Raw genomic sequence first — 18,276 nt, forward strand, 5'->3', positions numbered from 1 at the left:
GGCCAGAAAGAGGCTCACAGAAGCATATTGACCAAATGTTCTAGGAAAAAGAAGGAGGATGAGGCCAACCTGAAATGCCCAGCTTATTACTGGGTCCTGTTCTCCTTCTGAGATCTGCTGATTATTACTGGGTGGAAGACTTTGTAAATGTCAAAGACTCCTAGGGACATATTAAAAATAACTGCTGTGTTGTCCAATCTAGTTATCCCCACAGACAATGCATACTACCTGGAGTCCTAGATGCACATTAATAACTAATAATACTAATTGAAACAGTAACATTGACCATTATGAGCCCAATGTCAACAGTATTACAGATGGAAAGATACATTACTGGGTTAAAAAGTATGTATACATACACTTACAAATTCCATTATTGATTGATTTTAAGTTTCCTGAAAAAAACCCTGGCCTGACTTATCACATTACAAATAATTTTTGTCTTATACAAACTTTACTAGCAAATTTTCCATAAAAATATTTTTTCCTGCCTCCAAACAAGTATTTATCCATTTACTTCAAGTTTCAACCATAAATTCCAGGTCAGTGTTTATATTTGTACTTAACACTGAATTACATGTGTCATTTCCTTATTTCCTGAGAGTGTTGCTACTGAGTCCTTCCACTTATTTCAAAATTGCCCAGATGTTAATCTCTCTGGGTACTTCTTCTTTTCCATAGGTCAGCTCCCATTTTTGGATTAACCCTTGAACCCAACAGAGTCCTATCTAGGTCACACTCACCCCTCATCACAAACGAAGGACACTTTTGCCCCAAGCTGGAGATTACGTGGAAAGAGCACACGGCCATTAGGGAGTTGGTCCAGGAAGTCAGCACACAATTTCACTAAGGAAAAAACAATCAGAAGTAAGACTGCCATGTGACATACAAAGAGATTCATCTGCAAACCAGATGAGAGTGTGGTTTCACCTGCACATCTGGGGGGTGCTGGGCTCCATTCTCCCTGGGGTGTACAGCGCAGAGAGGCAGCCCCTCTGAGATCATAGCCAGGCTCGCAGCTGTAGAACACTTCCTGTCCAGGGGAAAGATTCTCCTTGTTGCTTAGGGTATGTTTACCATGCAGGATTTCTGGAGGTGGCTGACATACTGGGGAAAGAACAGGTCCAACCTTCCCATCAGTTATGGGGAAACATCACTTGCTATACCCTGTGCCTGCCAGGGAGCTTAAAACTCCTAATTACAGAGTATAGGTTTAAAGAAGAAAAGAATTGGTAGTTTCATACCCATGTTTTACTGATGAGCAAACTAAGGCCACATTTCATAGCTGTGACTAGAACTAAGGTCTCTCCAACATTTCGTCTGCATTTTGTGTACTAAAATGTTCCCAAGATAACAGGGAGAATGGTCCTTTTGCTTTCTAGTACTGGCCATCCAGTCCAGAGCTGTAAGTGCTGGCGGCTCATTCCACTCTTAAAACTTCCTAAGAAGGTAGTCTTTCTGGCAACAACAAAGGATACCTATGCCCAAGTCTCACCTAACAGACCCCTGCCTAGCTGTGTCTCCCTTTGTATTTCCTCCAAGCTTCTCGTTCTGAACTGTAAACCTCCTCTGAACCCTTATGTGCCAACCCAGATTCTTCCCACTCCACTGCTAAGCCAGCCATTTCAGCAAAGAACACAAGAGAAGCCATCAAGTACAAAACACACAGTCTCCTTTTTCTTAAACAAACAAACAAAAAAGATATATACTTTTTAAAGAGAGAACATATTTCTTAGAGCATATTTTGACTAAAATTTTGGCTTCCATCCACAGTCCAATTGGTGTATGCTCAGGGCATTTGAGTTTCCATCTGAACCATATATAATTGAATAAAAGTAAATATTTTCTGGATTTGAGCAAGTCATTTCTCCTTTCTGAGCCTCGAGGTTTTCAGTAATAACATGGGGGAGTTGGATAGAATGAATGAAATCTAAGGCCTTTTTAATAGAATGTTATCATTTTGGTCCCCATGACTCATTTGTCTGTTGACTCCCACCAGTGATAGCTCTATGTCATTTTTATCATCATTATTCATCATACATTTCACTATTACATTATCATTAGGCTGTGCAATCAGGAAGGCTCTTAAATTCCAGGCTTTGCAATTTACTAATGCTGTGACCTGGGAAAAGTTATTTAACACATCTAAGACTCAGTTTTCTCAATGTGAAATGGGGATAAGAATAGTTCCTGCTTCATATGTTTGCCCTAAGTATTAAGTTAAACAACTCATATAAAATGTATGTCTTATAAATGAGACAGAGGAAACTATTACTATTTGGCAATTATTAGGATCAGAGAATAGAAAGTATTAAGTTAGGAGTGTTTATGCCAATTTCATAGTCCCTGTCCACACACAAACATTTACATACACACACCTTCCTTAATTTCAGGAAATCCTATCATTTGTACTCACCTCACCCCCCCATCCTGAGCAGAGTCTCAGTGGATGAAACTTACCCCTGGAGCAGCTTGGCAGCTCAGGCACCCATGTGCTGTTGGCCCGGCATTGCACAATGTTGGACCCTTTCATTACAAAGCCAGGCTGACATCTAAATCTCACAATTTCACTTAAGGAAAATAAAGTCCTGTTTCCTGACAGTCTCATCCCATTTTCAACTTCTGGAAGTGTGCATTTATTAGCAGAAATGCATTGAGGAGGAGGGCTGCTCCAATCACCAAGCTGATCATCTTTGCTGGTGCAATATATAGACTGCTCTCCCACAAGGTCAAACAGCTTTTCTCCATCCGGCCCAGTGTTACACTGATAAGTTACCACTGTTGCATATGGAAAAACGTTTGGATTGTTGCTGTAGAAGTCTCCATTGGATATGGTTGGGGGCGGCTTGCATGATATAACTGTGATAAGGAAAAGTACAGTAAACAACAGCTTAATTTTTAATTTTTTAAGACAATGTTCTTAGTGTAGTTTTAGGTTCAGAGCAAAACTGAAGGGAAAGTACAGCAATTTCCCATATACCCTCCACCCCTATACATACATAGATCCCCTATTATCATAAGGCCCTACCAGAGAGGTATGCTTGTTACAATTGATGAACTTACATTGACACATCCTAATAACTCAAAGTCCACAGTTTACATTTGGGTCACTCTTGGTATTGTACATTCTGTGGGTTTGGACTAATATGTAATGGCATATATTGATCATTATGGTATCACACAGAGTATTTTTACTGCCCTAAAATCCTCTGTGCTCTGCCTGTTAATCCCACTCACCATCCAAACTCTGGCAACCAGTTTTTATAGTCTCTGTAGTTTTGCCTTTTTCAGATATATTTTTTTTACTATGATTTATTTTATTATGAATTTAAATAACAAATACAAAGAATCAAATGACTTCCTAGACTGTATCTAATTACAATATGATTATTTTCTTCTAATATTTGCTAATAATCAGACATGTTGTTTACATATTTGAAATATGGGTGTGTGTGTGTGTGTGTGTGTGTGTGTGTGTGTGTGTGTGTGAGATACTGGTTCTGTCCATAATAATTACTTTTGTAAAAATATTTCTGTATTGTTATGGTTTACATATTTGTGATTTTAAGTGAATAATCTATGTGATTTTATCATAGATTGCTATTTACTTATTGCAGGGATATTTTTTCTATTGGTTATTTAATAACCTCATTTCAGGTTAAATATACCATTTCTGGAACTGCTCATCAAGAAAACAGAGGAAAAAAGAGAGTGCTCTCAGCATCTTGGTGACATGAGTTATTCCTTTTTTCTCTCCCCTTTTATTTACAACTAATTGGTCATTCACAAATGAACAAAAGTACCTCTGTATGTTATACTGGAACGTCCAGGAGATTACTACTTACCTGTCCTTCGGAAAGTAAGTGGATAGATAGGATCTTGGAGGGGACAGTGGATCTAACGAGTCAGTGAACCTGTCCCAACCCCACTAACCACAACTGGGGAAAAAGTGAAACTGGAGAGTGCAAAACATGGTTGATACTCAAGGGAGGCAGAACTTGTGGAGGTCCAGCCAGCTGATGGGAGAACGAGGTACTCCATGGAAGCAGGATACAGATATGTTTGGAGGAAGAGGAAGAGAATCTCCAGGAGTTGGTCCCCCTCCCCAGGGCAACACTGCAACATGCTGGGCTTTCGTTGGTGGGGACAACAGTGACCTCCCGCACAGAGGAGTGATAAAGCAAAAGCTGTATCCAGAGAGAGTGTATTTCGATAAAGCAGTGATTCTGTGCAGGTCACATTTGAAGGGACCTGATTATCTCCCACACCATGGATTTCTGAGGAGTGACCTCTATGACTACCTGGAGTGCTAAGAAAGGGAAAGAGGCAGACGAGAATAACAAAGGGCATTGAAGGAACAGTTTGCCCCCTGCTGTCTGCTTTGGGATTTCAGCAGGAGTTCTGCTCTGGAATCTCTGGGAAAACCCCTTTTTAAGCCTCTATCTACTGGGCCATGGGCACCCACAAACTTTTCTTAGAGAAACAAAAAACCGAGGGAGTCCATCACCACTAGAACTGCCTTGCAAGAAATGCTGAAAACAGTGCTTCAAGCTGAAATGAAAAGATGCTAATTAATAACATAAAAGCAAATAAGAGTACACAGTACTCTAGCAAAGATGAAACATATACAGTCAGATTTAGAAAACTGTAATTCTATATTAGAAGCATGTGTTAATCACTATATTATAGGATAAAGGCTTAAGTAAACAATAAAACTAACTACAGCTACTCTAATTTTCAACAAATTCACAGCATAAAAAGAGGTAAGTTGTGATATCAAACGTAAAAGGATTGTATTAAAATGGTGGAATGCTTATAGGCAAATGAAGAGAAGCTGCTATCAGCATAAAAAAGACTATTATAACTATGTATGTTTTATGTAAGCCACATGGTGATCATAACTCAAAAATCTAGAATAGAGTCATGAAACATAACAAAGGAGGAGACTGAGCAAATCACAGTGTAAAACCACCACATTACAAAGATAGACAGAAACAGAAGAAAAAAGAAGCAAAGGAGATACAAAACAACCAGAAGGCAAATGATAACATGGCAGTACAAAATCCTGACATACCAAAATCACTCTTATTATAAATGGATTGAATTCACCAACAAAAGTCACAGAGAGGCTGGATGTATAAAAACAAGACCCAACTGTGTGCTGCCTAAAGGAAACTCATTTCAGCTCTAAAGACACATATAGCTTCAAAGTGAAGGGATGGGGGAGGATATTGCATGTAAGCAGAAACCAAAAGATAGTGGGCATACCCATCCTTATATTAGACAAAACAGACGTCAAACCAAAAAAAATAACAAGAGAAAAAGAAGGTCGTTTTATAATGATAGAAGGATCAATGTATCAAGAAGATATAACAATCATAAATATATATATGCACCTAACAACAGAGTATTGAAATATATTGAGCGAATACTAACAGATGAAAAAGGAGAAATAGACAACAATCCAATAATAGTAGGGACTTCAATACCCCCATTGTCATTAATGGATAGATCATCCAGAGAGAAAATTAACAGGGAAATGTTGAAATTGAACCATACTCTAAAACAAATGGACTTATCAGACATATATAGAGCATTCCATCCACCAGGAGCAGAGTACATTCTTCTCAAGTGCACATGGAACATTTTCCAGGATAGATTATATGTTAGGGCACATAATAAATCTCAGCAAATTTAAGATTAAAATTATACCTTTTTTTTTTTTTACCGTAATGGTATGAAATTAGATATTAATGAGAGGAAAGCTGGAAAATCTACAAATATGTGGAAACTAAACAAGACAGTTCTGAACAACCAATGGGTCAAAGAAGAAATAAAAAAGGAAACAAAAGTATCTCAAAACAAATGAAAATGGAAATGCAACAGATCAAATCTTATGGAATGCAGGAAAAGCATTTCTGAGAGGAAAGTTTATAGTGGTAAATGCATATGTTAAGAAATTAGAAAGATCTTAAATAACCTAACTACACTTCCAAGAACTAGAAAAAGAACAAATTAAGCCCAAAGTTACCAGAAGGAAGGAAACAATAAAGACTAGAGTGGAAGTAAATGAAATAGAGATCAGAAAAACAATAGAAAGGATCAATAAAACTGAAAGCTGATTCTTAAAAAAAAAATAAAAAAAAAATGGTAATCTGAAGCCAGACCGAGAAAAAGAGATGACTCAAATAAAATAAATTAGAAACGAAAAAGACATTATAACCAATACTACAGAAATACATAGGACCATAAGAGACTATTATGAACAATTATATGCCAACAAATTAGATAACCTAGAAGAAATAGATAGATTTCTAGAAACACACAACCTACTAAGACTTAATCAGAAGGAAATAAAAAATCTTGACAGAACAATAAAACGGATTGAATTAGTAGTAAAAAAACCTCCCAACAGAGAAACCCCAGGCTTCACTGGTAAATTCTACCAAGCATTCAAAGAAGAATTAAACCAACCCTTCTCAAACTCTTCTAAAAAATTGAGGATGAGGGTATAATTCCAAACTCATTTTACAAGGTCAGCATTAGATTACCCTGATTCCAAAGCCAGCTAAGAAGAAAAGAAAACTGTAGACCAATATCCCTTATAAATATAGATGCAAAAATTCTCAACAAAATATTAGCAAACCAAATCCAAGTACACATAAAAATGATTATACACCATAACCAAGTAGAATTATTCCCAGGATGCAAGGATATTTCAACATATGCAAATCAATAAATGTAATATGTCACATTAAAATAATGAAAGATAAAACTCACACGATCATCTCAATAGATGCAGAAAAAAAAAAACATTTGAAAAAAATACGACATCTTTTCATGACAAAAACCCTTTGCAGATTGGGTATAGAAGGAACATACCTACACACAATATAGGCCATAAACAACAAACCCACAGCTAACATTATACTCAATGGAGAATAATGAAAACCTTTTCCTCTAAGATCAGGAATAAGACAAGGGTGCCCACTCTTACCCAACATAATCGGGAAGTGCTAGCCAGAGCATTAAGCAAGACAAAGAAATAAAGGGCATCCAGATTGGGAAGGGAGAAGAAAAACTGTTATTATTTGCAGGTGATATGATTCTGTATATAGAAAAATCCCAAAAATGCAACCAAATGACTATTAGAACAAATCAATCACTTCAGTAAAGTTGCGGGATACAAAATCAACATACAGAAATCAGTTGCAATTCTGTACAATAAAGAGGAAATTCTGGAAAAGAAATAAAGAAAACTATCCCATTCACAAGAGCCTCAAAAATAATAAAATACTCAGGAATAAATTTAACCAAGAAAGTGAAAGATCTATACAATGAAAATGACAAGGCTTTGCTGAAAAAAAAAAAAAATCAAAGAAGACACAAACAAATGGAAAGACATACTATGTTGATGAATCAAAATAATTAATATTGTTAAAATGTCCATACTACCCAAAGCTATCTATCTATAGATTCAATGCAATCTCCATCAAAATACCAATGGCATTCTTCACAGAAAAAAAAAATCCTAAAATATTTGTATGGAATCACAAAATACCTTAAATAGCCAAAATATCCTGAGGAAAAAGAACAAAGTTGGAAGTATCAAACATCCAGATTTCAAACTATACTACACAGCTACAGTAATAAAAATGGTATGATACTGGCACAAAAATAAACACATAGATCGATGGAACAGAGTAGAGAGACCAGAATTAAATTAATGTTGATACGGTCAACGATTATTTGATGAAGTAGCCAAGAGTACATGATAGGGAAAGGATAGTCTCTTCAACAAATGCTTCTTGGAAAATGGGAGAAACACATGCAGAAAAATAAAATTGAATATCTCACATCACTCATAAAAAAATTAATACAAAATGGATCAAAGTCTTAAATATAAGACCAGATAATATAAAACTCCTAGAAGAAAACAGAGGAAAGAAGCTCCTCAACATTGGTCTTGGCAATGACTTTTTGGATATGATACCAGAAGCACAAATATCGAAACCAATGATCAACAAATGGGATCACATTAAATTTAAAAGCTTTTGCACAGGAAAAGAAACAATTAACAAAGTGAAAAAACCTACAGAATAGGAGAGCAATTTTGCAAACCATACATTGGATTAGGGTTAATATCCAACACATGTAAAGAAGTCATACAACTCAACAACAATAACAACAATAACAACAACAAAATCTGATGTAAAAAGGCCAAAGACATTTTGCCTAAACAGACATTTCTTAAAAAGAGAACATCCAATGGCCAACAGATACATAACAAATGCTCAACACCACTAATCATCAGGGAAATGCAATTTACAACCACAAAGAAAGATATAATCTCACACCTGTTAGAATGGCTATCATCAAAAATACAAGAGATACCAAGTGCTAGTGAAGATGTGGAGAAAAAGGAACCCTTGTGCACTGTTGCTGGGGATGTAACTTGATGCAGCACTACGGGAAACAGTATGGAGGTAGCTCAAAAAATTAAAATAGAACCACCATATGATCCAGTAATTCCACTTTTGAGTATTTATGCAAAGGAAATAAAAACATTAACTTGAAAAGATATATGCACCCCATTATTTACAATAATTATTTATAATAATTATTCACTGTAGCATTATTTACAATAGCCAAGATATGGAAACAACCAGTGTTCATCAAAGAAAATGTGGTACATGAACACAATGAAATACTATTCAGCCATGAGAAAGGAAGACCTGTCATTTTTGATAGCATTAGAGGACTTTGAGCACATTGTGTTAAGTGAGATAAATCAGACAAGTACCGCATGATATCATTCATATGTGGAATTCTTGAAAATTTCCACTATCATAAATATAATTTCATTGAGTGGCTTTGGATCAAAATTATGAGGAAATTACATGTTTATTTTCTTGGGATAAATTCTGGGAAATGGAGTTGCTCAATCAAAAGGTATATTGCTCATTAGCCTTCCAGAAGTTTGTGCCCACTTTTACTGCCATTAGTTCTGCATGTGATACTGATTTCTTCACAGCCTTAACACTATCAATTTGCAATCAGTCACTCTATCAATTTGCAATCAGTCACTCTTCCATGTTCCTCAAAGTTTTGGAGGCTCACTTTAGAGTATCCCATTGAATAGACGGAGTCAGCTAAACGAGAACAAATACAACTACGGTGTCAGTCTGGAAGACTTTGAAGGAATAACGTGCAGAATGACCAGAGGCCTGGTAAAATTGTTAAGAAGTGTAAATTGTTCTTTCACTGTTTAGAGTAAGAACAATAAGGGAGTTATCTACTTCCTGGGATTGTCATGTGCTATTAAGAGGTGGCAGACGTGGCAGAGACAGGTGTAATTTTTCTAATGTCTTTTAAAGTCACCCACTAGGAGAATGATATTTATGCAGGGAAGAGTTCACTATCAAATTGGGAAAGTTACCTGAGTTCAATTTCACACATTCAGATAAATTACTTCCCAAAATCAGAAAAACAGAACAAAAACAGGAGAACCATGCAGCACATGCCTCCGATTTTCAAATATTTGAGAGACTACTCTGTGCAAAAAGGATTAGGTTTCTTCTGTGTAACTACAGGGGCAAACTGGGATCAAATAGAGGGAACTAGGGAAAAAAATATTTCCACTTACTCTCACAAATATTTCCACTTACTCTCACAGATATTTCCACTTACTCTCACAAATAGGTGCCTCCTTGTCCCAAGCAACATTATTGCCTAAGAGAAAACAAGCAGCAGATGGGGAGCCAATGAGTCGATACCTACATAGAACCAAAGAATGAAAAATGATTATACTCCACACATATTTCCAACTTAAGTCACCAAGAGAAAATAATAGCAGGGGGATGTTACAAATTACAGGACAGATTAAAACATGGGCGAACTCAAGGAAGAAACCCCATCTCCATCTGAAAATTAGCCCTTTACTCTTAGGAACAAGCTTAAATTCCCCCCTCGTTAATCCATCTTCATTCCTAGTCCCTCACGACTCAATGCAATAATTCTCTCATTCATAATGGCACATTTTTGTACTTGACTTTAGGGAACCTCACAGAGTTATTTTTTCCATATGTACTTCCATCCAGGAAATTATGAGTTCCTTGATTGGCAGGAGAGATGTCCTATGGAAATATGTGCAACTTCTAGCCCTGGCTGAGAGAGTTTTAAGCTCGGGGTGCTCAATTAATATTAGTTTATTGAAGGAAAGAATGAGGGCTTTACTCTCAAGATTCAGTAAATGAAGGCCAGAGGAAACAGCTAATCATCTTCACACTTTAAATGTGAAAGGCAGGGGTACTCATCCACTGAGCCATAAAATCCTTCAGAGTAGGCCACAAAATTTAGAACATTTCATCATGATTTATTTTTTATTTATTATGTCTATATTGCTACTGCAAGACTTTGTCACAAAGGAGGCTCAGCTAACCTAGTCAAGTGTTCCAGTGTACAGCAGGGCAAACGTAGATTAAGTAAAAGAAAGGCAGGTGCATACCGCAATGTCATGTAACAGTGAGGAAGTTACGGTAGTGGACCAACTAAGAACTTGTTTTTCTGGTTACTTAAGACATGTCATCAGAGCAGTAACCACTTGTGGCAGAGACTATTGGTATCTCCACTATCCAATTTCATTAGTATTTTCCCCTGTGCCAATGGCCACTTTCAATAAAGGCTTCAGTGCTCAGCTTTCCTTACAGCTGGACGTAGTTAGTTATGTGACTACTCTCTGGCTCCAAGGATGTCTGTGTGTCTGGAAAGCATCTTTAAATGGATGAGCGTTCCCTTCTTCCATTCTTCTTGCTGGCTGCAGTTTGGACCATGAGGTGACATGGAGTCTCAGATAGAAAGATCCCAGGTTTCTGTGGACCTTGGAGCCACCCAATAAGCCCTAGACTTCCCATGGTTTTTAACCTGAGAAGGAAACTACTCTCTTGTTTAAGCTCCTGTTATTTTGTCTTTTACTGTCCTTTACAGCTGAATCTAATCTTAACTGATACATCATCTCTTCCCAAAACAGAGCCATAAAGATGACAGCAACCATGTGGGTATAGCAATGACAGTGAATATTTTTGCAGACATATTGGGTCACTTTCATATTTAGGTAATGATTGAATTTTACTTATTGTTAATTATTTTTTATGGGCTATGTTGTAAAATCATTTCAAGTATTCCAACAAACATTTAATCTTCAAAATTTCTGCAAACAATCTGAGAACCACTAGAGCAGGGGTGTCCAAACTGCGGCCCGCGGGCCAACTGCGGCCCGCAATCCATTTTTAATTGGCCCGCAGCGAATTCCAAAAATATATTTAGTTTACTTAAATAAACCAGGTGAAGCAATACGCACTTCACCTCGAGTGAGTGGCCCGGCTGTTTGTGTATTTTACTGCATATGGCCCTTGGTAAAAACCGTTGAAAAAAGTTTGGACACCCCTGCACTAGAGTAAGGAAAGAAGATAATAATCTTTCCATTACATGTGTGTTTCCTTCTGCCTGTCTCCTGTCATGCATTTAAAAATTGTCATCAGAGATCAGAATCATGGATGTCCTCTGACTTTTGACCTTGTAAAGGTTGCTGTTAACCTGCTCACTATGACTAAGCTAGAGAGCTGGCGTAACAATGTGAAGTAGCTTCCAGTGTATGTACGGCTGTAAAACAGTGAATAGTTTTGCAGGTAATGTAAGACACTAATGTGCTGCAGTAGATAAATGATTTGCTATATATTTGCTCCTATTCTGTGCATTGTTTTTACACTCTGTTGATGGTGTCTTTATATTGACAGGAGCTATAGTCATAAAGGACTGATGAAGCTAAAAAGTATGAGAACTCATAGTTGAGGTGGTGAGGGCAGGTGGGAATCTACACAGCCGTGGCATCAGTGCTTTTGTTGACTTTCACAAGCTCTCCCTTTTAAGGTAATTCAGCCCAATTAACATCTGGGTTTCATGTATATTTTCATATAAAAAGGCAAGAACTCCACTAGTGTCCCCTCTCTGTGTGCACTTTAATGCTTACATGTCTGAAAACTGCTGTTACATATAAGAGTTACCCTCCCAGCCCCTGCTTCAGCATCCTCCAACTCAGCTATTGTACTCACTGATCTCATTTAAAGATGTTTGCATGGTTCAACTAGCATTTTCCCTTTTACTTACTTGGCAGGCTGGCCCTTTTTATCCGGTGGATATCTTACTAGGTTTCACATGTACTATTTTTGGCAGAAACATGGTGCCCTCCCTTAGTTTATAATACAGATACAGATTGTTTCTTTCTTTTTTTTTAGAATCATTTGGTCATATTTTTATCTTTACCCAGAAATTTTATTGCTCATTTTTTAAAGTACAGGTGGAAGTTTTTTAATTTGCCTATCTAAGAGTGGGTCAGAGATTGACATTGCTGTTCCAGAACTCATATTCCAGAGAGAGTGCTCCCAACTCACCCTTCATTGCAAGAATAATTAACTCTTGATCCAAACTGGGTATCTGTGTTTATGTGCACCGCGCCATTGAAAGGTTCTGGTGGAGTTCCACATGATTTTCCTATGGGAAAGGAATAGAATTTGGCACTAGGTGTCGAGTTCAATTTACATTTATTTTTAAGAGAGATGGGAGTGCAGCATACTGAACAGCCTATATATTCCTGATTGTTCCACAGAATTGACCACTTTGAGGAAACTCATCATACAACCTTAAAATCAAGCAGCTATAGAACTCTAGCTTTTAAAAGGGCTACCTTGCATCTCCCAATAGGATTGTTTCCTCTTCCTACCAGCCTAAATCAAGGGCCTCATAATTTGGGATTTCTGTTCATCTTAGTTAGCCAACCACAGTTCACTGTGACCCACATAATTTTCTTTTGTGTCCCTTTTCCATTCATTTCATGGCTTTTTTAGTCATCAAGGGTGTGGGAACAGAGCCAGGAGTGCAGTTTCCAGGCCTCACGCGGAAAGGTGCTGGCTCAGGTAGTAAATGGCCATCAACTGTGAGTGGATGGCCATCAGCTGTGGCTAGTTGGCCATCAGATATAACCAGTGAGCCACTGACCACTAATATAACTGCTGTGGCTACGCTAGCAGCAAATGGGGGCTAGCAAGAAGATGGCGGCTAAGCTAGCAAGAGTGGATTGCAGTTAGCAAGTGAGGTTGGTTGGCAGAGAGAAGTGGATGGCAGGTTTCAGATCGTGTGGCTCCTGCTTCCTGTGTCTCCAACCCAGCTGCCAGTGAGAATATAGTGGTATGACTCCCCTACCTATGGCTCCGTGGGTGTTCCTTTATGGCCTCACCATATCCTGTGTTCTTATGTGGGGAGCAGGAGCTGAGACCCCGCATGACACCCTGCATGACAAAGGGTAACCTCCCCCCGAGTGGAAAATTTCCCTCCAGTTCGTTTTGTGAGAACGTTTTCCATGAAATTAATACCTTGTTAAGGTGCAGAAACTTTAGGCAATAAAAAAGGATGACCTACAAGTCTACTTTCCATTTAAATACCTTGGGCAAACTTAGATGTCTCACCTTCAAAATCACAACAAATGAAATCAGATCCCACAGGTGCTTTAACATAAGTGAATCAGCTCCCAAGAAGGCATTACTCACGTCTGCAGACATCTTCAGCCCTTGACCAGACCAAGTTTTCCAAGCAGGTGATGGAGAACATATTCTCAAAATAGCCAGGGGAGCATGTGTAATCCAAAGATGTCCCAATTGGAAACTCAGACTCATCCATCTGGATTGTAGGCTTGGCAAATGGAAATTGTTCTGGGGCTTTACAGTAACCTGTAAAGAGACCCAAACCACAGGAACACCAAAGTGAGCAATGAGACTTGCACGCTCCCTTCTCTTTCTCTCCAATGAAGTTGATTTATGGGATTACAGAAACAGAGACTTCTAAGAATGATAATATATTAATCTTCTTGCTGTTACCTTAGGATGGTGCTTTCCAACAGTATCTACACATTGGGAAATTTTTGCTACTTGAGGACTATTCATCTTTCTGGCCTTCTTCTCTTATTTCACCAAAGCAAGAAATTTAGCTAATAGTTTGACTTTAGGCCTCTTATCAGAGCACCTGTATCTAAGCACCTGTATCACCTTCATGTCCTCATTTATTGGTGCTAATGTGCTCATGTATATCAAGACATATTTTATCATCTATGTCTATTTATTCCTCCCTACCTCATTCTCAGGGTGCCCGCTATAAGCTGCCTCCCTGGCATTAAATAGCAAGCACTTGTCGTGTGTTGAATGATGTAATCTCAAAAGATACATCCATCCAGGGTGATGTCAGAAGCAGGGCTGCGTGAGAGGACGCCCCTGACCCCTCCTCTTAAAGTTACAACAAGGTGAACAGCTATAATTCAACAAAGGACTTCCTGCTCAACACATAAACATGTCTGAGAGATCCACACATCAAAACACTAGAAGGTCAGTGAATGGGAGCAAACAGGGGAGGAGGGAAGGGAGAAGAGCAGAGATGAGTGCCAAAAACACAGCCCAGAACTCACTGCAGGTCTCAAGACAGGGAAGGATATCACTTTTCAGCCTTTTGGCTAAGATCAAGTGTAGGAGAGGGGAGGATTCAGGTTGCAGGGTATACTTCTGTAGCCCTGAGCATTCCTGCCCAAGTGATCAGCATATACTGCGGCTAAACCCAGTGCCTGGGGCAGAGACGGAAGACAGAGGTGTGGCAGCTGTGGTCCATAAGCCATCATTGGCAGATTGAGAGCAAAGCCACAGAGCCTGGCCTCCTCCTCCCACCCTCCCACAGCTCTCTTTCCCCGCACTGTCCCAGAGCTAGCAGCAGGATCCAGAAGCTGTAGCAGTGAGTGTTGGGTTACACAGCAGAATATCTACAGCCTTGAAAACTGGAGAGAGTTTCTGAGGGGCAGATGCAAGCTGCAGCTCATACCAGTGACAAAGGTAGAGATACAGAGGTGAAGCAGCTGAGGTCTGGTAGTCGCCATGGCTGGGAGGACAAAGCCACAAACCCACAAGTGACCTCTCCCACGCTACTCCATCCCCACCCATGGTGGCTGATCCCAGAGGGGGCCCCTGGGACACCTCGGGCAGTACAGCACTGCATCTGCTTGCAGGGGGTCAGTGCTGAAATTTCACAGGCTTGGAACCCCTTCACCTACAACATTCCCCACACAAGGGAGGTGCCCTGAGACTGAGGCAACCTGGTCACAGAGGAGAATCCCATCTCCTCAGGGAATACAAAGCATTTTCCACGTGCAGCAGTGATCCCAGGAGCCTGAGCAGTGCAAGGGAGAAATAAAACACTTGTGCCCCAGCACCACCTACTGGCAAACAAAAGACCCCTTCTTATCAACCTGCTAAAGAATCACACACACACACACACACACACACACACACACACACACACACACACACACACCAAAAAAAAAAAAAGGAAAAAAAGAAAAGAAAATCAGAGAGTTCATTCTCACAAATGCCTAGGAAGAGAGATAATTCCTCAAATATGATGAGCAACAAGGTAATAAGGCAGCTCAAAAATTAAACATAAAAACATGGAAATATGTGATTTAAATGACAGAATTCAAGATTGCAGTTCTGAGAAAAACCGAATGAGATGCAAGAAAACTCAGATAGGCAGTTTAATGAACTCAAGAATAAAATCAATAAACAAAAAGTGTGCTGTACTAAAGAGATTGAAACTTTAAAAAAGAACCAAATAGAAATTTTGGAGCTAAGAACTTAATAAAGGATGAAGAATGACTTGGTGAGCTTAGGAAATAGAGCTGACCAGATGGAGGAAAGAATTGTGATATTGCAGATAGAAATTTAGAAATGACACAGATGGAAGAAGAGAAAGACTTAAGGGAAAAAAGAAAGAGAGAGAGAGAAAGAAAGAAAGAAAGAAAAGAACTCTACCAGAACTATCTGACTCCATCAAAAAGAGCCATATAAGAATAATGGGTATACCAAAAGGAGAACAGAGGGAGAAGGGAGAGAGAACCTATTCAAATAAATAGTCAACGAGAATCTCCCAAACCTTTGGAAAGAACTCGATCCTCGACTCCATGAAGCAAACAGAACACCTAATTATCTGCATCCAAAAAGGCCATGTCCAAGGCACATTATATTCAAACTGTAAAAAGTTAATGACAAAGAAAGAATTCTCAAGGCAGCCAGGAAAAAGAAAATGGTACCTATAAAGGAAATCCCATTACAGGGTACTACCCCACCGGAAACTGCAACCTAGGAAGGAGTGGAATCAAATATTCAAAGTATTGAAAGAGAAATTACCAGCCAAAAATAATATGTCCAGCAGTTATCCTTTAGAAATGAAGAAGAAATAAAGACTTTTTCATATAGAAGCTGAGGTAATTTCCCACAGCAAGACCAGCATTATGGGAAATACTGAAGGGTGTTATTCTACCTGAAACAAAAAGACCAAAAGGTACAAAGCTATGAGTAAAATGACAGACAGACAGAAGCAGGAAATTGCAACCCTTATTCAGAAGATGGTATTACATTCTTAAATATAACATAAAATTTAAAGGGTTAAAAATTTTTCAAAAAGAGAAGAAAACAATAGCTAATGCAACTATTGGAAGTAAACTCACAACATAAATAGTGATAATTTGTGTAAACATATGTTGGGATCTCTTAAACTTGTATGTATATTCCTTTGACATGACATTGTTATCAATGCATATAGTGTAGTCTTATTGCCTTTACTTTCTGTCATTAGAATATTCTATTAATTGCCTTTGTCTTTTGCTATTGCATATTGCTAAATAAGTTGATTAGATATTGCTAAATAAATTAATTGGCCCCTCTCTAGCATGTCCTCCTCTTTCTTTTTCCCACTCATCATTATAGTTGACCAAAGTGTCCACTAGTATAAATTTTTTTGACACCCTCTGGTAGCATTGGAAGTCCTAGCCAGAGCAACCAGGCAAGAGAAAGAAATAAAAGGCATCCAATTTAGGAATGAAGAAGTTAAATTGGCACTTTTTGCAGATGACATGATTATATACAAAACTGTAAAGACTCCACCAAAAACAAAACTACTAGAAACAATAAACCAATGTAGTAAAGTTGCAGGAAACAAAAACAATGTACAAAAATTTATTGTGTTCCTATATACTAACAATGAAATTTCAGAAAAAGAAATGAAAAAAAATTCCTTTTGCAACTGCAACAAAAAGAATAAAATACCTAGGAATAAACTTAACAAAGGACAAATGGGACCCCAAAGTTAATTCAAAATGGATCGAAGACCTAAACATAAGACCTGAAACAATAAATTGCATAGAAGAAAACATAGGTACTAAACTTATGAACCTTTGGGTTCAGAGAGGATTTTATGAATTTGACTCCAAATGCAAGGGAAGCAAAAGCAAAAATAAATGAATGAGACTATATCAAACTAAAAAGCTTTTGCACAACAAAAGAAACTGTCAACAAAACAAAGAGGCAACCAACTAAATGGGAGAAGGTATTTGAAAATAACACCTGCCATTAGAGGTTACTATCCAAAATACATAAAAAACTCATACAACTCAACAACAAAACACCAAACAATCCAACTTAAGATAAATAGGCAGATAAATTGAACAGACACTTGTCCCAAGGCATACAACGGGCCAACAGATATATGAAAAGAATGCTCAAGTTCACTAGTTATTAGGTAAATACGAAGCAAAACCACAATGAGATACCACCTCACACCTGTCAGAATGGCTATCATCAACAAGACAAGTAATAACAAGTGTTGGAGAGGCTGTGGGGGAAAAGGAACCCTCATACACTATAGGTAGGAATGTAAATTGGTGCAGCCGCTACGGAAAACAGTATTGAGTTTCCTCAAAAAATTAAGAATAGAATTACCATATAACCTAGCAATTCCTCTTCTGGGTATCTACCCCAAAATTTAAAAATATTTATCTGTAAAGATATGCATACCCCTATCTTCACTGCAGCATTATTCACTGTGACCAAGACACGGAAACAACCAAAGTGGCCTTCAATAGATGATTGGATAAAAAAGAGGTGGTACATATACACAATGGAATATTACTCAGCCATAAGAAAGGTGAAATACTGCCGTTTGCAACAACAGGGATGGATCTTGAGAGTATCATGCTAAGCGAAGTAAGTCAGATGGAAAAAGTCAAGAACCATGATTTCACTCATTAGTAGGAGATAAAACTGAAACAAATAAACAAGACAAACAAAACTTATAGATACAGACAACAGTATTGTGGTTACCAAAGGGAAAGAGGGGAGGCGGGAGATGTAA

At 38.2% G+C, this 18,276-nt stretch overlaps 1 protein-coding gene across 1 annotated transcript in view; it reads right to left on the bottom strand.

The window, feature by feature from the left end:
- The window catches only part of LOC109458629 (complement receptor type 2), a 144,728-nt gene that overhangs the window by 19,055 nt on the left and 107,397 nt on the right, over window positions 1-18,276 (bottom strand). The window contains exons 35-40 of the mRNA XM_074321982.1: window positions 13,602-13,781; window positions 12,450-12,549; window positions 9,691-9,776; window positions 2,461-2,859; window positions 931-1,107; window positions 744-846 (exon numbers count right to left, since the gene is read on the bottom strand). Coding sequence (XP_074178083.1) covers window positions 744-846; window positions 931-1,107; window positions 2,461-2,859; window positions 9,691-9,776; window positions 12,450-12,549; window positions 13,602-13,781 — 1,045 coding nt within the window. The remainder of the gene's footprint in view (window positions 1-743; window positions 847-930; window positions 1,108-2,460; window positions 2,860-9,690; window positions 9,777-12,449; window positions 12,550-13,601; window positions 13,782-18,276) is intronic.

The sequence above is a fragment of the Rhinolophus sinicus genome, linkage group LG17 (assembly GCF_036562045.2).
Source record: "Rhinolophus sinicus isolate RSC01 linkage group LG17, ASM3656204v1, whole genome shotgun sequence".
In the NCBI taxonomy this organism is placed as follows: domain Eukaryota; kingdom Metazoa; phylum Chordata; class Mammalia; order Chiroptera; family Rhinolophidae; genus Rhinolophus; species Rhinolophus sinicus.